The 21984-nt window shown below is 38.5% G+C and overlaps 1 protein-coding gene across 10 annotated transcripts in view; it reads left to right on the top strand.

The window, feature by feature from the left end:
• Positions 1-21984, top strand: part of ARSG (arylsulfatase G) — a 188534-nt gene that overhangs the window by 122502 nt on the left and 44048 nt on the right. For 8 of the 10 annotated variants that reach the window (XM_072645498.1, XM_072645504.1, XM_072645502.1 and 5 more), the window contains 2 exons: positions 6640-6754; positions 8793-8930. In XM_072645498.1, the coding sequence (XP_072501599.1) occupies positions 6640-6754; positions 8793-8930 (253 nt within the window). The remainder of the gene's footprint in view (positions 1-6639; positions 6755-8792; positions 8931-21984) is intronic. The other 2 variants (XM_072645500.1, XM_072645503.1) reach the window with 1 other exon arrangement.

Genomic DNA, 21984 nt, shown 5'->3' on the forward strand with positions numbered 1-21984 from the left:
TTTAATGTTTTTTACCTCTGAAGCCATTTTATCAATACATTCCTATCACACAGTTATTTGTTCAAATAGATTTTAATATTGTGTGAAGAATTCACTGTAGAGGAGATATAAAATTTAGAGAAGAAATAGTCATTTGAAACTTAAAGTAAAGGAATAATACAGATAAGTATAATATCTGATATTCTATGACAAATTTGTTAAAGAAATGTAAATCTATTTTGGGAGGCCTTTGGGAGAAGAGCTTTATCAGGATTGGGGCATCAGGGAGATAGATATTCATCAAAGAAGTGACATTCAAAAGATGGCTAGGAATTCAACAAACAAAAAGATAGTAGGAATATATTCTAGGTTTAGAGAGCATTGTGGTCAAAGGTATAGATGAAACTCTTACCACATTTAGGAAACCAAGTAAACCAGTTTGACCAGAGTATAATGTGCATGCAAGAGAGTGATATGATAAGGTTGGAAAGGCAGAATAATTAGCAATAGAAGTGATGCTAAAGTAGAAAGAGCCAAGGGTGATCTATTCCTTACTAATTGAGCAGGCCATCCTCCCCCAGTTCACTATCTGCAAGGGGGTTGGAGTGTTGAGGTACAGGGCTACTTCCTTGTCTGAATCCTATGCAATTGCAGAGATCCCAGAATGCCAAATGTATATGTTGGGGCTCACCAAGCCAGTCTGATTGCTCCAATTCAAGACTAGAATAAAATAACATATTCAGAGTCCATCTAAAAACTGACAAAAGGACACATACTCAGCCAGAGCAGAGAAAGAATATTTACCAAGGATTCAGCACTGATTCAGTAAAGTACAGCTTTCCAGTGCCAATACTGGTGATGTTGTCAGAAGCATTGAGCTGCTACTCAGAAACCTCAGAGACCAGCCAGAACTCCTCATTTTTTTTCTGTTTTTTGTTCTTTTGAAATCACACAACCAGGAGGCTGCATCAGTGGCATGGGCCTTAGTCTCTTGAGCCAATTAAGTCTCAAGGACCATTTCAGTACCTTTTAAGAAAAAGAACTAACCAGGTAGGTGATGTAGTGAATAGATCACTGGACTAGAATCAGGAAGACCTGAGTTCAAATCTGTCTTTATACATTGACTAATTGTGTGACTCTGGCTAAGTGCTTAACCTCTACCTGCCTCAGTTTCCTCAGTTATAAAGAAAGGATAGTAATAGTACTTTACTTCCCAAGGTTATTGTGAGGATTAAATGAGATATTTGTAAAGCATTTATCACCTTGCCTGACACATAGTAGGTACTTAATAAATGTTTATCCCCTTCTCACTTTTCTTATCCCATGTGGCAGGTAGAGAGGTACAGAGGGAGATTCTCGTAGATATGCCTACTACCACCCCAAATGTTATAAGTTCATTTAAAAGACAGTAGAGAACCAATGAATATTCTCCAATAGAAGAATGACATGATCAGATCTGTGAGTAGGAAAGACTCCTATCTCCCTCTAGTAGAAATGTGAAAGATGGATTAGAGAAAAGAGAGAGTAGATGAAGGAAGACCTCCTGGGAGGCTATTGCATTAGTATGACTGAGTGACAAGGAGAACCTGTAATAGGGTGGAGGTGGTGGAAATGGAGAGGAAGCTATAGGTGCCAAATATCTATGTCTATGTCTATGTCTATGTCCGTGTCCATATCCATGTCCATATCCATATCCATATCTATATCTATATCTGTATCTACATATCTTCTCCATGAGGGGGAATATGGCATGCCCCCACAGCAGCCTTAACAAAGTTATTAAACATCTACTGCTGTTTTAGATATCTGTGAGCCCATTCTAGTCTATGATAATCATAGCCACAAGTACCTCATACATACAAAACTTGTATGCTACTCCCCCTCCTTTTCACATTACAACTCCAATAAATTCAATCAAATCCATCCACCATATATACACAATATACAACATACTATGGTAGTCACTTTTTAGGGATACAATATCAATGGGACACCAGCCCTGCTCTTAAGGAGCCAATCATTTAATGAAGGTGGGATCAGGAAATGGCATATAGAGAACTGTGATCTGATATAGTATGATAAATGCAAAAAAGACACCTAAACAATGTGCTATGAGAAATTTGAGGGGAGATACCACTTTCAGGTGAGGTTGGAACATATAGGACTTTATGGAAGAGATGGTAAAGTTGTCTTAGAAAAGTATAGAATTACAGTCTTAGAGCTATCTCAGAAATTAGAAACCCGAATTCTCAAGAATGTTCTCAACAACATACCCAACCAGTGGTCACCTAGCCTTTTATAGAAGACCTTCTCTAAAGGGAAACCCAAAACCTTCTGCCTTGAAGGGTCAAGGAACTTCAGCAGATGGAGATGGAAAGAGAAGCTGTGCTCTAAGCATAGGAGAATGTATGAATAAAGAAACAGAGATGAGAGAGGGCAGAACAAGAATGTAGAAGGAGTATAGTGTCATTGATGCCAAGAGGTGGCAAGATAGAAGGCGTGGTCAACAGTGGCAAATGTTATAAAGAAAGTAAGAACACTAAAGAGAGAAAAAACAATTTGATTTAGTGATGAGATTATTAATGTTCTTAGAGAGAGCTGTTACAAAGAAGTGGTGGGGATTAAAGTCAGATTGCAAAAGTTGAGGAGTAATAAATAATGAAGCAGTGAAAGCAGGCTACTTCCTAGAAATGTGGTAGTGAAGGGGTGAGGAGATAGAGAGATAAGGTGGTCATTCTCAAGGGTAGCAGAACCAAAGGATAGGCACGAACATATTTATAGAGGAGAAAGAGCCAAGCGACATGTTTTCCTAATTCCAAGTCCAGTCCCCTATCTGATATATCAAAAGAAATAATATTTAAAAGCTGGAATGTCTTTATAATCCTGGCCTCAAAAGTATTTCAAATCACAGAATGCCTCAGAGTGCTTGATAGAGTATTTTCCTATTATAATATGGTTTGTTGTTACAGAATTTGGATATCCTTTTGTCCAGATCACATCCTCAAAACATAAGTACGCTTAGAATACATTGGTTGTAACATGATGAGCTGAGCTTGGACACATCACTGAACACCAGTTTTTAACAGAGTTCCTCCTTACTGTAGTTCACAGTCTAGTGATCTTCCCCCTGCATCATTCTCTTTCTATCCCTAGACCTAGGGAAAAGGAAACCTAGTTGTTTCTGAATAGAGGTATGACTTTTTGAATAGGCCTGGCCTTTTGAAAGAAAATTCTTGAGAAAGAATATTTGATGGGGTTCACATGGAAAGTAGGAGGGGTTAAAATAAAAAGTACTGAGTTCCATATAACTGAAAATCTTCAAGGTGAGGCTGGATTACCACTCGTATAGTCTTATAATTTTGTAAAGTAGACTTCTGTTTTAGATATGAGTTGGATGAGATGACTCGATTTGTCTCTTCCAATTCTTAGCTTCACTGAGGTTATGGGTGAAGGAGCTAGCTTGGGTATGGAAGAGGGGTGCCTTTCCCTCTAAAACCGGAGGGAAGGGAGGAAAGTTGAGAAAGTTCATTATATTCTATCTTCTACCTCCATACTTTTGTTTCCATGAATGGAATGTTCTCCCTCCTTCCTCTGCCTGGTAGAATCCTTAGGTCTTAAGAGTTGAGCTCAAGTCCTACTTTCTCCAGTGTCTTTCCTGATCCCCATAATTATCACTGCTCCCAAAATTATATTGTATTTATATAAGTGTTGATGTTTCCCCTTTAACTTAATTAACTGATCAACTGACAAAACAGACTAGTTATTAAGAATTTTTCCTATATCCTTATCACAGTGTATGGACAAGTCCTTAACCAATTAGAAAGGACCGTAGGACTTTGGGTGATAGGACTTTTTGCATGGAAGGTATAAGGTACCATAAGAGAAGAAGGTAACCTTTATTGAGTACCTGCTATGTGGCAGATGCTGCGTTAAATACTTTTCAAATAATATCATCTGATTATTACAACAGCCCTGTGAGGTAAGGTGCTATTATATCATTCACCTGATTTTACAGTGAAGAGACTGAGACAGAAAGAGGTTAAGTGATTTACCCAGGGTCACGTAGTTAGTAAATGACTGGGGTTAGATTTGAACACAGGCCCCCACCGCACCACCTAGCTGCCTCTATTTTTTTTCCATAAAGAAAATATCTTGGGATTTGTTATCCTACCTCTTGGACTATGTATAAAAGCAGTAAACCTGTTTCAAGTCGATCAACCAATTGGTGAATCATAGTATTAGAGCCAAGGTGATTAGGAGGAAGAGAGAAGAGAATTTCTCTCTTTCTCTTTCTCTCCTTTACCATCTCACTCCATTAACCATGTTATCAGTGCCTGGATGACTAGTAGAAGGCATTACACCTAGCCAACATCAGAGAGAGACACAAAGAACAGGGAAAGACACGCTAAGGACAAACGTGTACAAACAGATGCAAAAAAATAGTCACCTGAGGGAAGAGGCAGCTACAGGGAGTGGGACCTCTCGTAGAAAGGAGTGCTGACTGTGGACTTTGCAAAAGCACCAGCCCTTGGAGCTCAGCAGACTCTGTCTCAGATAATGTCCCATTCCGGTTAAAAACGAAAGAGGGCTTCCAGAAGGAACCTCTGCATTCTTTCAGTAATCTCTGGGGTTCATGAGAACACTGAGAAATGAGAAAAAGACTTCCAGTAACCAGTTGTGAGTTAATCCTTTGCCACGTGCTCTCTCCACATGGGCCTCACTGCCATTATCTTCTAAGTTTGTACCCACCCTTTTCAGGGAGCTGTGTGTACTTGCAAGGGAGAATGGCCCAGGTTTCTGGCAGGTGCTGGGGATAGGAGAGGGGTAATTTTTTATAGTAATTCTTCTTATTATGCTACCTCAGTACAAACTTTTTTATAAAAGCTAATTTAAGTCTGGCTGATTCATTGGGAAGCACACAAGTAGGGGCTCATGAGCAACAGTAATGGAAATTCAGTCCCTAAGATTACTTGACACAACTCTGAGGGAAGTAGCCAAGTGACCCCCTGGGGATCCCAATTTTCTGTTCAAGTCCAGTGCTGGGAGAATGGTCTCAGAGGGGGTGTATATATTGTGTAAAGGCTTATATGTGTACATGTTTTTGTGCTCAGTAGAAATATAAGCTCCTTGAGGAGAGGGACTGTTTTGTTTTTAATCTCTCTTTTTTTTAATATACAACACCTGGCTCAGCATAGGTGCTAAGTGATCTTTAGTTGAATTGAATTCATACCACATAGTCTCAATCTTTTCAGTAAAAGAGGTAAAGAGAGTATGGGAAACTGCTAAGATACTTTCCCTCTTGAATTAACATCATTGGCTTAGGCCAGCCCTATTCAGAAACAACTTGGTTTCTTTTTCTCCCTAGCTCTAGGGAGTGATGAAGTGGAAAGATCACTAGATTGTGAGTTAGTCAGTAAAGTGGAATCCCTGTTTATAAGCTGGTGTTGGCCAACAAGTTCATAAAGCTAACCTAACCATGTTACAGCCAATATTTACTGAGTATACTTATATCATGAGGTTGTGATCTGAACTATGGAATATCCAATTCTGCAGCAGCAGACTAGTAGGGAAGTCCTCTATCAAGCTCTCTCAGAACTTTGTGACTAGAAATGCTTTTGGAGACTAGACTTCTAAGGACTCTCCAGCTTTTAAACAGTATCTCTTTTGGTATGTCAGATAGGGGACAGGACTTGAAGTCTGGTAGACCAGGGTTCAAATCTTGGCTCACACATTTACTAGCTATTTGACCCAGATCAGTCACTTAATCTTTCTGAACTTCAGCTTACTCATCTGTAAAATGGGAATCATTATCCAAAAATAATGATTATTGAATCATCAAGTTATTCCTTTTAAGTAGCACCTACTTCTCAAGGCTGTTATAAGTTTAAATGCAAGGATGTATGTAAAGTATTTTGAAAACCTTAAAGTTTATGAAAGTGTAAATTTATTATTATTATGTATATTTGAGCTGTAGTCATGCACAAAGGCAAAATCAAGAGAACTGAGAAATTATGTTTGTATTATGTAAGTCTTCTAAATATACTAGCTTTGAAAGATCATGGTATCATAGATTTAGAGCTAGATTTAGATGACCTTAGTGACCAATCCTTTCATTTTACAAATGAGGGTAGAGGACCAGTGAGGTTAATTAAGTGCGTTGTCCAAATAGATCCAGAATTTGAATCCAGATGCTTTGACTCCAATTCTATTACCCTTTTCATCTTATGTTTCTTCTTCATGTGTGTAGATACAGCCTCAAGATAAATGCTTGTGTGGGAGAGAAGAGGCGTGGAGGAGTGTATCTGAATATCATTTGATTTTGCTTTGTGACTAAATAAAATTATAACTTGATATTAATATCTGATTGAACCAGGAGCTCAAGAACTCCAAAAATTCTTTCTTATCGGTTCTTCCACATGTGGGTTAATCCCTTACTTGCAAAATGCTGTTTCCAAGTTTGCAGATTGAGGCTTATGGCTAGAAGTGAGCAGCATTTTTCTTTGAATACAAGGAAAGGGATGTTAATCAAATCCTTTTAAAATTGCATACCTTGTGCTATTAAATTACTGGTAATTAAAAATCAGAAGGTTATGGGAGAAAGCTGCTGCTAGAACAACACTGCTGTGATTCGGAAGGCTGACCTCATTGCTTTGACCACAGGTTTCAGTTACTACTTTGGAATTCCTTATAGCCATGACATGGGTTGTAGTGACACGCCTGGCTACAATCACCCACCCTGCCCAGCCTGCCCACCTGCATCAGCTCTATCACACAGGTAATATTCAAAGCATCCATTTGGTACTTGTCTGCCTATGGGTCCATAGAAACTGAATTAAGCAGAACTCATACCTGCTCTCTTGCTGCTTACTGGAGAAGGCAGACAGTAATGGCATAGGCAGAAACCTTCTTGGACCATTTAGATTGTACTTCTTTCAATTAGATTTAACTGGCAATTACTGAGCCCACTTTTATGTGCCAGACTCTGGGCTAGACATGGGGCCAACAAAGAAAAAAGTGGAAAAAAAAAAAAGAGTTCTTCCTTCCTAGGACCTTATATTCAACGGGGAGTTTGGGGGGTGGGGTGGGTAGGAGTAGAAAGACCTCTATTCAGACAGGACATGGCTTAAACAAATACAGCCTCTATACTAAATAAAAAAGTATAAGTATGGTGATAATATGCTTGACCACCTGGTTAGAATCATACGATGTCAGGGTTAGAAGAAACCTTAGGGATCTATCTAGTCCACCTCCTCATTTTTATAGGTCAGGCAGTTTGTGGAAATTGAGTTACTGTGTAATCTAGTTAAGATGACTTATTTGCTATTTCTTGTACACGACCCTTCTATCTTTCACCTTTATGTGTTTGTGTAGGCTTGTCCCCAGGCCTGAGTAAATCCTTAGTTTCCTTCTTGAACTCATCCATACCACCCCCCACCCCCACAACATATATTTATTTTTTCTATATTTTGTGCTGATTTTTCCATGTACATGTTGTTTCCCACTCCTAACCCCTCAGTAGAATATGAGCTCCCTGAAAGCAAGGGCTATTTTTTCATTTTGCCTTTGTATGGCCAGCACCTAGCGCAGTCTAGGACATAAAGGTGGGCTCAGTAATTCCTAGTTGAATTGAATGAGGCACTTTTACTTATAAATGGCCCTATGGAACTTTCTAAGTTCCAAGTCTATGAGTCACCTGACATATATATATATATACACACACACACTAAGCCCTCAGACATGCTTGATGTGATCCTTAATCTCCCCTCAACAAATAATGAAGCCAAACAGAAAAAACTGTTGACTGAGGCCTTACCTGGAGGTTCCTAGGAGAGAGAGAATCTCAGTGAAGTTATAAATATGAGTGTTTGGAATCCATTCAGTCCATGCATTATTTTCTCTGCTTTTCTGAAGTTTGGTCCATGGTGATTACTCTAGCTGACCTTTCTTCTTCATGAGGAAAGATTCAATTCCAAAATTCAGTGCTGGGGAGCGTATGTGCATGCGTGCGTGTGTTTGTGCGTTTGTGCCTGCGCACACACACAGGACACCTAACACATAGGATTGTTGCCCAGAAAATGATCTATAAATCTGAAAGTGATTAAGAAATATAATCTAAGTGATAGAAACAGCACAATATAGCCCGGGGAGGGGATTCTAGAGGTTCTCCACCCTTGGTAAAGTAAGTAGAGCACAAGTCTTTAAGTCAGGAGACCAGAGGCCAAATCTACCCTCAGGTATTTACTCTGTGACCCTGGAGAGTCACTTAACTTGTGACTGGGTGAGTTTTCTCAAATATAAAATGGGGATAATGATAATAATGATGGGTTGTAGGGATCAAATGAGATAATTATTGTAAAGCAGATGGACCCTTAAAAATGCTACTTCTTTCCTTTCTCACTCTGGGACAGTAGACAAATCATGTCCTCTTCCTAGACCTCAGTTTCTTCCTATGTAAAATGAAGTGGACCAGACAGTCTTCCAGATCCCTGCCGGTTCTGATATCCTACAATTCTGTGATTATGCATTCATAAAAACAAGACCAACAAAGTCAGATTAGTGAAGAAGACAGTTATGAGTGTCTCCAGCATTCATCCCAACAGCCTGGAAATTATAACCACTTGCTCAGGATGAGCAAACATATTTTCCCAGGGCAGTAGAGAATGGAAAGCTGTAGGACATTTTAGGCATGGTTGGTAAATATCTTGTGTTTATTTACATGGCTAGATGAAAAAAAAACACTTCCTCCCCATTAGGCTACAGAATTACTTTTCTTATTACAATGAGTAAAGTGAGTGTCTGTGGTTTCTATACAGCAGTCCTGGGAAAAACTGTTACCCTGATGTAGGCCTTCCTCTGTATGAGAACTTTGTCATTGTGGAGCAGCCAGTGAACATCACGAGTCTTGCAGAAAAGTTTGCAGAGAAAGCCACACAGTTTATCCAGCAGGCAAGGTAAGCAAGCCATTATAGCCACACATCTGGGTAACTCTGATATTTAAAGAGAGCCATGACTTCTTTGATGTGGTGGGTTTTCCTCTCCAATGACTCAGTTTCCCAGGGCCTCCCTATGCTCATAGATGACCTTCCTAAGTTGGTCTGGCCAAAAAGACTTCTTCACCTGGTGACTACATTTTCCTTTGTGCTTGTTAAGTTGGGCTGGGCTGGGTTTTGGATGACAGACACAGAACATTGCCCGGCCCACACCCGAAGCCTTTCCATCTTGTTAAGACTTTTCCCAGGCCTTTTTGCCGTCACAGCCTTCAAAAAACCAGATCACCTCCCTACCCACAAAGACCAGTCCCAGGGGAAGCCTTTCTCTCAGCATAAATGCTGAGAAAACTCAGGACAGAGTGGAGTTTGCTGTACTAAGCAATTATTTGCCTGGCACTCTGCTACTGGAAGTAAACACAGCCAACTTTTGGCTCTGAATCAAGAATTAGAATACCTGGGTTTGAGTCCCAGCCCTGCCAATGGCAGAATTCACCTCCTTGAGGTCCCTCTCCTGCAAAATAAGGGGGTTGAACTGGGTGAACTCTACAATCCGTTCTAGCTATCGTATTCTATGACTTGTGCTTATTCAAGGTGAAAGAAGGGGCCAGAGGGAGACTAGATCATGAAAAACACATCATCACCAAATTGCATATGTTTAAATGGCTCTGGCATGCCGATACAGAGATGCGGGCAAATGCTTATTCTTAGGTACTCTGATACTTCTATCACTCAGATCTCCTGTGGGTAGGCATCAGTTGGATCACAGTAATCCTATGAGCTTCAGGAGCTCAGGTGTTCTAAATTGCTTCAAGGAAATCTTAGAGATAAGAATGAGAGCTTCCTGAGGGGAGGGAAGGTTTCTTTGTTATCTCCTGGGAGCCTAACTCAGAACTATTGGCAGGATTGCACATTTTGATAAGTAAGGTTATCTCAGCAGCTTTTAAGTCATAAAAATTTCCTGTCCCAATTCTCATTTTACTGAAAGAATTGATTTAAGCACTTGAGAGGCTGAGAGGCAATCCAGGTGACCCCAGAGAATGGATCTTATTAGTTTTTAGGAACCTTGGAGAAATATTCTGGCTCCTAATAACATTATTGCTAGGCAACTTCAGAAAATCTCTGAATAAGTAAACACATCTTTCTAGGAGAAGTGAATATGGTTATCTGGTAAAGAATAAAAAAACAAAAGAAAACCATGTCAAGGTTCGTTTAATAAATGGTAGGTGCTTAATAATAAACATTTGATATACCAAATAATTACAAATAGAAAGCTTTCTGGAAGCTCCTGATTCCTTAAGATTGAGATTAAAGAAGAAATGAAAGTCATATTCTACAAAGAGACCTTACAGATAATCAAATCACCCCCTTCATTCACTTTATTGAGAAGGTCTATGGTCACACAGGTAACTAGTGGCAGAGTACAGATTAGAACCTGGATTTCCTGAATCTATTGCTCTTAAAGTTATACAATGTCATTTCCATTAGGTTAACTGTGATAGCCCTCCTGTTGTACCTGAATACTTTTTGGCTCGAGTGTGGAACCCTTTGTTCATCTCTGGCCTATCTAAGAAAGAAATGCTCTGTGTGGAATGGCGGTGATGGTACTGGTGGTGGCAGCAGTTAATGTGACTTGAACTCGGGCTGCAGAGTTGCTGATGGTTCAGATAATACTGAGTGACTAGTAGATATGCTGAAGGAATCGTGCTGACTTTTAACTCTTTGTTATTTTAGGTACTACCTCTATATAATAACCCTTCTATAATTTGGGAGAGGTGGCTTTTAAGAGTTGCTATGGCTTTGTCAGTCAATAATAATAATAATAATACAATAAAAATAATATAAATGATAAAATATAATGATAAAATAAAGCTTTCATTTATATAGTACTTTGGGTTTGTAAAGTGCTTGACAAATATTATCTTAATATTCTTGTAGCAACTTAGGAGGTTTTTGTAGAGGAGGAAATTAAGGCAGATAGAGGGCAAGTGACTTGCTCACATACAGCTAGTAAATATCTGAAGTCAAATGTGAACTCACTTCTTCCTATTTCCATGTCCAGCACTCTATCCACTGTGCCACCTACCTACCCTTCTTCCTTACAGAATCCTGGGTCACCTACAGTGAGGCATCAGAAGAGGATTTCAGTGGGGTTTAACTGGTCTATTTAACTGAAGTTGATTCCTAGGCCTGCTCATTTCCACAGGATCTGACAAAAAAACCAAAAACCAAACAAACAAAAAACCTTGCACTTAACTCATCTAAGGTTAACAGAAAGATCTACCCTTTTTCTTTTTCCCTAAGTCTTTGTCAAGCTAGGTTGCTCTAGACTGGAAAAACTTCCAAATTATGCCTTGATGAGACCATAGGGAAGGTGCCAAATATAGAAGAGAGGGAGTTCATAGACCTTTAAACTGGAAGGAATCTTAAAGATCATCTATACATGGAATCAGGAAGACTAGAGTTGAAATCTAATTTCAGATACTTACTAGCTATGTGACCTTGGGCAAGTCACATAACCTCTGTCTGCCTCAGTTTCCTTGACTATAAAATGGCTGTAATAACTAGCATCTACCTTCCAGGGTTGTTGTGAGGAACAAATGAGATAATCATTATAAAGTGTTTAATATAGTGTCTGGCACAGAGTGCTAAATAAATGTTAGCCTTCATTCTTAGTAGAGGTAGTAGGTGTTAGTGTTCAGTCATTCACGTGTGTCTAACCCTTTGTGACTTCATAGACTATAACATACCAGACTCTTTTGTCTCCCACTGTCTCTGGGAATCTGTCCTAGCTAATCTGTCCATAGGGTTTTCTTGGCAAAAATACTGGAGTGGTTTGTCATTTCCTTCTCCAGTGGATCCCCTTTTCTCAGAACTCTCTAGTATCATCTATCCATCTTAGGTAACCCTGTATGGCATAGATCAATTTCACTGAGTTATGCAAGTGATCTAGGAAGGCATTTTTTAGTAAGTAGTAGGAATTATATAAATGCTAGCTATGTTTTTATTGTTATCTAGTCCAGTGTCTAGAGATGAAGAAATAGGGGCAGAAAGGTTAAATTACTTATCCAAGGCTGCAGCCTTTCACAAGCAGGAAAAAGTCAAGTCTAGTCAACAAGCATTTATAGGACACATACTATCTTCCAGGCACTGTACTAAGTCCTGAAGATACAAAGAAAGACAAAAAATGGTCCTTCTTCTCAGGGAGCTCACACTCTAGTGGGGAGACAACATGCAAATTACTATGCACACATAATGTATATGCATTATATATAATATTATATATACTTGCATATACATACATATGTACATATACATAAGCATATACACACAAACACACATATGAATATATGTATACATATTAAGTTGGAGGTAATCTCAGAGGGAAAGCTCTAGCATTGGGACTGGGTGAGGGATGAAGACCAGGAAAAACCTCTTGCAGAAGGCAGGATTTGAGCTGAGTCTTGAAAGAAGCCAGGGGAGCCAGGAGGCAGAGGTGAAGAGGGACTGGGGCATTCCAGGTCTAGAGGACAGCCATTATGAAAAGATACAGAGTCAAAAGATGCAGTGTTGTATGCAAGGAACATCAAGTAAGGCCAGTGTCACTGAATCATGGAAAGGAAGGTAGTACGTAGAGGGGAGTTAAATATAAGAAAACTGGAAAGGTAGGATGAGGACAGGTCATGAAGTGCTTTAAAAGCCAAACAGAAAATTTTATGTTTCATACTAGAGATAATAGAAAGCTACTCGAGTTACTGAGTAGCGGGTAACATGACCAGGCTTACTTTTTATGAATATTACTTTGTCAGCTAGGTGATGGATGGAAGAGAGTGGGGAAAGATGAGGCAGGGAGACCAATAGTCCAGGTGATAGTCCAGGCATGAGGTGATGAGAGTCTGTATCAGGGTGGCAGCATCATCAAAGGAGTAAAGAAGACAATATATCAATGATACTGCAAAGGTAGAATAGATAGGTCTTGGCAACGGATTGGATATGTGAGGTGAGAGTTGGGAGTTGAGGATGACACCTAGGTTGTAAATCTAGATAATTAGGGGGATGGTTGTACATAGGGAAGTTGGGAAGAGGGGAGAATGGGAAAGATAGTGAATTAAGTTTTGGACATATTGAGTTTAAGATATGGGATGTACAGTTTGAAATGTCCAAGAAGTATTTGATGATGTGAGATCAGAATTCAGGAGAGAGATTAGAATTAGATACATATATCTGAGAACCATCTGCCTAAAGATGAGAATTGAATTCATAGGAGAAAACCAAGAGGAATAGTGTTAGAGAGAAGGGAAGAAGGCTTGGGGACAGAGCATTAGAAAATACTTAGGGTTATTGGATATAACCTAAATGAAGATCCAGCAAAAGAGAGTAAGAAGGAGCTGTAGACAGGTAAAAAGAGAATCAGGAGAGAACAGTAACAAAAATCTAGAGAGAAGAAAGTATCAAGAAGAAGAAGAAGATAGACAATATTTTGTTTTTATCCATAACAGTTATTTAATGCAATTTATATTAGGGCCACAATCTGGTAAACAATTTCTTTTTAAAAAAGTTTTTTAACTTATTATTTGTTTTTTTAACATTCTTGTCTTTTAAAATTTTGAATTCCACATTCTCCCTATCCTCTCCCCTCCCCACTGACAAGGCAAGCGATACGATATCAATTATACATGTGATATCATGAAAAACATTTCTATATTAGCCGTATTTCCAAAAAAGCAAGAAAAATGAAAAGTAAGAAAATTATACCTTAATTTGCACTCAGAACTCATCACTTCTCTATCTGAAGGCAGAAAGCAATTTTTCATTAATGAGTCGTTTGGAATTGTCTTCAGTCATTGTATTGATCACAGCAGCTAAGTATTTCACAGTTGATCATCATTGCAACATTGTTATTACTGTGCACAATGATCTCCTAGTTCTTCCCACTTCACTTTGTATTGGTTAATGTAGGTCTGACCATATTTTTTTTAAATCAACCCCCTTGTCATTTCCCATAGCACAGCGGTACTGCATCAGTCATGTGCCACAAAAATTTTGGCCATTCTCCAGTTGATGAATATCCCCTTGATTTCCAATTCTTTGCCACCACAAAAAGAACTGCTATAGATATTTTTGTGCATATAAGCCCATATTTTTCTTTGACATATTTGGGATACAGACATTCTGGGTCATATAATTTTATAGCCCTTTGGCCATTGTTCCAAATTGTTCTCCAGAATGGTTAGACCAGTCACTACTCCTATTTTTCCTTCATCCCCCTCAGCATTTATCATTTTCGATAGGTGCAAGTTGGTACCTCAAAGTTATTTTAATTTGCCTTTCTCTAATCAATAATTATTTAGAATCTTTTGTTTCCATTAAGTAGCTTGGATTTCTTCTTCTGAAAAGTGCCTGTTTATATCTTTTGACCATTTATTAATTGGGGAATGGCTTTTATTTCTGTAAATTTAACTCAGCTCTATCCTCAGTATATTTTTGGGAAATGAGGTCTTTATCAGAGAATATTGCTGTACAATTTTGTGATATTGCTTCTTTGTCTTTGGCATCTTTTGGAATAATGTGGTTTTCCTGAATATCTCTTTTAATTAGGTCTATTTTTTTCTGTTGCTGTTTCTGAAATCATGATTGCTACTCCTACCTTTTCTTTTCCTTTACCTGACCCATTTTAGATTCTGCTCCAGCCCTTTATTTTGATTCTATGTGTGTCTTTCTGTTTCAAGTGTATCTCTTGTAAACAACATATTGTTGAATTCTGATTTCTAAGGCATTCTGCTATCTGCTTCCATTCTCTGGGTGAGCTCATCCCACTAACATTCATAGTTTTGATTACTAACTGTGTATTTCCCTGTATCCCAATTTCTTCTGTTTCTTCCTCTTTCTCCTTTTTATCCTTTCTCTCCTCAAAAATATATTTTGTTTCTAACCACTGCTTCCCTTAATCTGTCCTCCCTTTTATCACCCCTTGTTCCTTTTTCTTGCCCCCTTCCCCTCCTATTTCCCTATGGGGTAAGTTATTTTTCGGTATACAACTGGGTGTGTATATATATTCTTTGTAAACCAATTCAGATGAGAATGAGATTCAAGTATTACCCACCCCCTCCCCCATTTTATCTTCCATTGTAAAAGCTCTTCCTTACATGCCTATTTTATGTGAGGAAATTTTCCCTATCCTACCTCTCCCTTCTCCCAGTGCATCCCTCTTTCTCAACCATTCATTTTTTTCTTGGAGATCGTTTCAACTTAATTGACTCATACCTATGACCTCTGTCTTCATAAATGCCTTTTAACTGTCCTAATAATGATAAAGTTCTTAGGAGTTACATATATCATCTTCCCATACAGAAACACACTCTTTCAAATTTACCTTTTTATACTTCTCTTGAGTATTCTGTTTGAATGCCAAATTTTCTATTTAGCTCTGGTCTTTTCATCAGAAATGCTTGAAAATCTTATTTTATTAAATATCCATTCCCTGTCCTCCCCTCCCCCCAAACTATTGTATTCAGTTTTGCTGGGTAGGTTATTCTTGGTTGTAATCCTAGCTCTTGGATTGTAAGGTTGTCATCCTTTGCCTTCTAGAATATATTCCAAGCCATCTTTTCCTTTAATGTGGAAGCTGCTAAATCTACTGTGATCCTGACTGTGGCGCCGTGATATTTGCATTGTTTCTTTCTGACTCCTTGAAGTATTTTCTCTTTGTCCTGGGAACTCAGGAATTTGGCTAAAATATTCCTGGGAGTTTTCATTTTAGGATCTTTTTCAGGAGGTGATTGGTAGATTCTTCCAATTTCTATTTTATACTCTGGATCTAAGATATCAAGGCAATTTTCCTTGAAAATTTCTTGAAGTACAAAATGTCAAGGGTTTTTTTTTTTTTTATCATGGCTTTCAGGCAGTCCAATAATCCTTAAATTATCTCTCCTTGATCTGTTTTCCAGGTGAGTAATTTTTCAGATGAGATATCTCACATTTTCTTCTAATTTTTCATTTTTTTGACTTTGTTTCTCTTTTTTAATTTTCTTTTTTTAAATTTTAAACTTAAATACTAACACAAATATAAAATAAGAAAAGAAAAATAATGATTGCCATGTACGCAGCAGAACATAAGAGAAGATTCAAAATATAAAACAAGAAATTTCCATTTCAAGAAAGCCCATATAATAAGTACTACACATTGTGTTCAGAGGTGTCCATCTTTGCTTTCTTGTAGATTTTCTTTTTTTCTCTGCTGTGCACTCTTTTCTTTGTTCTTTCCCCCGCTTCCTTCTACTCTCCCCCAAGAACGACAAGGCTACAATTAAGCATGGATACACACACATAAGTATATACATATATACATACATACAACATATATACACATACATACATATGCTTAAATACACATACATATGTAGAGATGTCTATAATCATGCACATATACACATATACATTCATATGCATCTCTGTAAGGCCATATTATGCTTTTTTCTCTTCTGTTTCTCTGAAGGTAGATAACATCTGCCTTCATAAGTCCAAGTCTTTCCACATTTTAAAAAATCTACCAACTCATCATTTCTACACCACAGCAATATTCCAACCTTATACTGTCTGGTTATTTTAAATAGTGTAAAACAATACTGCTTAACATGGCTGACATATAGTATAGTTTCCCCATTTTTTCTCTTTTCATTAAATCTATTTTAGCTTTAACTTTGTGTGAGATCACAATTACTGCCCCTGCTTTTTTTCTCAATAAATTCTACTCCTGATCTGTATTTTATGTTTGTGTGTATCTCTTGTTTTCTATCCCTCGTGGCTCCTCTGTTTTACTTCTATCTGCTACTTTGCCCTACTATTATTTAACCTCCCTCCTTCCGAGGATCCCTCCCTTATACTCCCTTCTCACCCTTTCCCTTTGCACCAAAGATCTCTCTGTTATCCTCTCCCCCCACCCTCAAATCCCTCCCTTATCCTTTGCTCCCTTCCTATCCTCTTAGCTTTTTATTTCTTTCCAAATAGAAGACTTTATGCCCTTCTAGATATATATGTATTTTTCCTTCTTTAACCCATTCCTGATGAGAGTAGGGTTCGAGAACTACCAGCTCTCCTCCCAACATCTAATTTCTCTCTGCTAGTTTTTCCTCTTACACCTCATTTGTATAAGATAATTATTCTTTTTATCTTTTCCTAGATGGTTCACTTTTTAGTATCACATGATACTCAACTCTACCCCAATCTTTCTTTCAAATTACCCAATTATTAATAACAATCTTAGACATACAATTTACATTTCTTCATATAAAAAGCAAACAGACTGTCTTTATTGAGTCCTTTGTAATTAGTCTTTGATGTTTACCTATTTCTCTTGGATCTTATATGACAAATTTTCTCTTGATTTCAGATCTTTTTGCAACAGAGTCCTGAAAGTCTGGCTATTCATTGAATGTCTCTTTTTTCATTCAGGATTATGCTTAACTTTTCTGAGTATGATATTTTTGGCCACAATTCCAGTTCTTTTGCTCTTTGATATATAGTGTCCTAAGACCTGTGGTCTTTTAGTGTAGCCGCTGCTAGGTGCTGCATGATTGTAATTATTTCTCTAACATATTTGAATCTTTTTTCTTGTTGCTCATAATATTTTGTCCTTGAGCTTAGGGGTTTTGGAATATAGCTGTGATATTCCTGTAGGTTTTCCTCATAGGATCTCTTTCAAGTGGTGATTGGTGGGTTTTTTTCTATTTCTTCTTTCCCTTCTTGTTCTAACACTTCAGAACAGTTATCTCTAATTATTTGTATTATTGTATAATGTATAATTGTGTATACAATTATTTGGATTACTGTATCAAGATTCTTTTTTTTGTCATAGCTTTCAAGCAGTCCAATTATTCTTATATTTTCTCTTCTTGAACTGTTCTCTAGATCAGTTATTTTTCTTATGAGACATTTCATTTTCTCTTCTTTTTTTTTCATTCTTTATATTTTCTTTTGTTTGTCATGGTCTCATATCTTCACTGGCTTCCCCTTGCCCAATTCTATTTTTCAAGGAGTTGTTTTCTTCCTTAAGATTCTGGATCTTCTTTTCTAGTTAACTGACTTTCTTTTCATTCTTTTCTTGTTTTTCTTATATTGTTCTTATTTTAAAAAATTTTTCTTCAATCTTTCTTATTTGATTTTTAAAGTATTTCTAAAGTTCTTCTATGAATTCTTTTTGGGCAGATGACCATTTGATGTTATTCTTTGGGGTGGGAGAGACTTTTTTTCCTTCAGTGTCACCCTCTGGAAACAAAATTAAATCTTTTCTACTCCCATAGTAACTTTCTATGGTTAGTTTCTTTTTCCTATGCCTGCTTATAATTTTTTTTACTTTTAGAATCTTATTTATTATAATCACCTCTAGTCCTGAGATAAAAGGGATGGGTCCTTTGGCCTCAGATTTTTCTTCAGTTCTTTCCTCTGGCCTGAAACCAAAACCAAGAACTTCACCCTCCTGTAAGTGTCCATAACCTGTGGCATCCCCACCCCACTGCTTCTGCACTCATCAGACAAATGCTGGTTCTTTCCCTCCCAGGGCCATGTTTTATCTCAGCAGCACAGCTGGGGCTAGTGTCCCTTATGCCAACCTACTTTACCATCTTGCCAGTATCCTCTCCTGTTTTTTTTGTTTCTCAGTGTCACATTGAGCTTTTGTACTTCTTTTTTCCATTTGACCTATTCTGCATTTTAAGGAATTTTTTTTTTCCTTGAATTTTTGTGCCTCTTTTACCATTAGGCCACTTCTCTTTTTTAAGGTGTTATTTTCTTCACTATTTTTTTGTGTCTCTTTTTATCAAACTGTTAATTCTCTTTTCATAATTTTTTCACATCACTCTTTATTTTTTCCCAATTTTTTCTCTATCACTCTTATCTCTTTCTTTAGCTCTTCCATGAATTCATACTGGTTTTGGGTCCAATTAGCATTTTTCTTTGAGCCTTTTTGTGTAACTGTTTTCATATTCTTGTCTTCTTCTGAATAAGTCTTGCTCTTCCCTGCCACTGTCCTTTGTAATTAGTCTTTGATGTTTACCTTATATTTCTTATGGTCAATTTTTTTTGTTTGTTTTCCCAGCCTATTTCCTGACTTTGAACTTTATGTTAAAGTTAGCCTCTGCTCATCTGGGAGTAGGGAGACACTGTCCCAAGCTTCTGGCTTTTTCACGCTGCTGTTTTCAGAGCTATTTCTGGGGGTCTGCAAGGTTTTGATGCTTTCAAGGTGGTGTGATCCTGGGAGAGGTATCATCTCTATTTTCTTGACCTGTGTTCTGGTCTTTACCCAGGAAGCATTCCTGCTCCCCTGCAGCCACAAGTGCTAGTGCTTCTCTTTGCTTTGGAACTATAACCAAGGCCCTTGCCCACCTTGTTTCTGATCACCAGTTCTCTTCTCTGCCCTGGAACTGTGACCCAGAATTATATATAGGCAATATGTGTAGAGTTGGCAATCTGCTGTATTCAGTGGCAGTAGCAGGACCCCTGTAATCTCTTTCTGAGAAGTTGTCTGACCCCATTACTGTCTCTGGGTTGAAAGCTCCCAAAGCTACTGATGTGGCTTCTATTACCACCATAATGTATGTGGGCTCTGGACAGGCCTCCAATCCAATGTCACAGACATCTCCTGTTGACCTCTTAAGTTTGTTTAGGTGGGAAGAATGTCTCACCTCAATCTTTTATTAGCTCTGCCACTCCAGAATTTGATTTGAGGTGTTGTTTGGAGGGAAATATTGAGAAAGTTCAGCTGGGGTGCTTCCTCTAATTTACCATCTTGGTTCTACCTCCTTAACAGTGTTAAAGGTTTCAGGGAAGTCAAGAAGGATGAGGACTGAGAAAAGGCCTTTACATTTGGCAATTGGCATCACTGGAGACAGTTGTTTCAGCTGAATGATGATGTGAGGTCAAAAACCAGGCTGTGGAGAGATTAGAAGAGAGCAGGAGAAGAGGAAATAGAGGAATTAATTGAAGACATCTTTTAACCACAAAAAGAACAATTGCTAGTAGGGTTTGATTGCATCAAGTTTTTAAGATTTTTTGGTTTGTTTGCATCAAGTTTTTAAAATTAAGGGAGTCATGGACATGTTTGTAGGCAATAGCAAAGTAGCTAGTAGTCAGGGAGAGATTGAAAATTAATGAGAGGGTTGTGGAGGGATCAGTCTACTAGAGAAAATGGAATGGAATGGGATTAAGGGTATGAATAGGGGATTTTGCCTTGGCAAGGAGAATGCCTACCTCCTTATGTGAGGCAGAGGTGAAGAGCTGATAGTTACAGAAAACATTTGAGTGATGGGAGATGAGGGAGAGGGAAGAAAAGAGAATTCTTTGCAAATGACCTCAATTTTTTCAGTGAAATATGAGGCAACATTCATAGTTGAGAAAATAGGAGGAGGGGAGTACCACAGGAGATTTGAAAAGGGGTGAAACAGGTTGAAAAAGCCACTGATGTGAGTGGTACATTGAGTTAATTAAGGAGGTGTAGAGGAATTACTGTGCTCAGTGAAGGCTTAGTTGAGATTATGTAACAAACTGATAGTGGATCCAAGTTGGATTTTATAATTTTTTTCTAGCTTCTTTAGCAGCGCATGAATAGAAGCAAAAGAGGCAGATGGTGAGAGTAACTGAAGGTTGGGATTTATCAAGGCATTACTGGCAATTGGATAAAGGGTCAAGGGTCTCGATTGTAGAGGCCAGTATAAAGTTCAACTGGTCCATCAAGGGATTATGATGGGGAAAGGAGGAAAGTGTACCCAGAGCAGGGGTGATGGTCTTTGAAAGAACTGAGGGGTAGAGGAATTAAAGGTCATAGTAAGGATAAAGAACATGATTCGGTGTTGCAAGGCAGAAGGAGAGGTGGAATCTCAATAGATAATGATCAGATAAAGGAATTTCAGAGTTTGTGGAATACTGGTGATTGATCAGAAGATCAAGATTGTGGCTCTCTCTATGCAGATTTTGTGGGGTAGAGAAGCAGGTCATGGGAAGTCAGTAAATTAAAGAACTGAACCATTAAGGAGTTTGAGGGAATCCCCTGGTAGGAGTACTAGAGCTGAGATTGAGAGAAAGACCTTGACCCAGGCACTAAATTCATCAAGAGAGAAGAGGGTCTTGGGGGTTGGTAGATAACAACTATTAGAATCTTGATTGGGTGATGGATGTGGATAGAATGAACCTCAAAGGAGGAGAGGTAGAAATGTGGAGCAAGGAATATTCTGCCCCCTCCCCCACAGCCTCTGAATTGAAAGTGGGAAATGGGTGAAAATGTAAATGGTATTGGAGAGGATGCCCAGGGACACTGTTATCAGAAAGGAGTCACAAATATTAAGTGCCAGAAAATTTCCCATTCCCAGCATGGGAAATGAAATGATTTCAAATAAAAGCAAGTTTGTTCTCTATGGAACAGGAATGAGAGCACAGTGGAAGAGGTTACAGATCTGGAACGGGTCCTTGGAAGGGGTAAAGGGGTAGGGTTGAAGGAAATGAGGAGGAAGGGGACAATGGGGTTTGCACAATGACAATTGAGAGTTCAGAATCACTGGAGTGGAAAAAGTATGATAGGCAGGAGTATGTTAACAACTGAAAAATGAATTAGGCAGATTATCAGTAACTACAGAGACATTGTTCAGGGCCTTCCTTGATGTCTTTGTGGTAGGTGGTAGTATTGAGTCTTACAAGGCACAGGAAGCCTGACTGGCAGTATGCATGTGAAGGTGAAATACCACTTTGGGGGATTCTGAACAGGAGGGAGGAACTAGACATTCAGAGTATGTCTCATTTGGGAATGACCTCTGTAGAAGGCCTGTATCCTAGTCTGATACCTCAGAAGACACTTTGAAAGACAGATAGATGAGCTGGATTTGGGACTGTCACTGGGCTCCTAGGGAAGTCACAGGGGGTAAATACAGTGGCCACAAGAAGTCAGGATAGATCTGGAGTTAGGGCTCCCTGAGAATTCCTAGAATTGGGGCAGTGGGGAGGGAGGGCAGGGGCAGAGACAGGTGGGCAGGTC

The sequence above is a fragment of the Notamacropus eugenii genome, chromosome 2 (genome assembly GCF_028372415.1).
Source record: "Notamacropus eugenii isolate mMacEug1 chromosome 2, mMacEug1.pri_v2, whole genome shotgun sequence".
In the NCBI taxonomy this organism is placed as follows: domain Eukaryota; kingdom Metazoa; phylum Chordata; class Mammalia; order Diprotodontia; family Macropodidae; genus Notamacropus; species Notamacropus eugenii.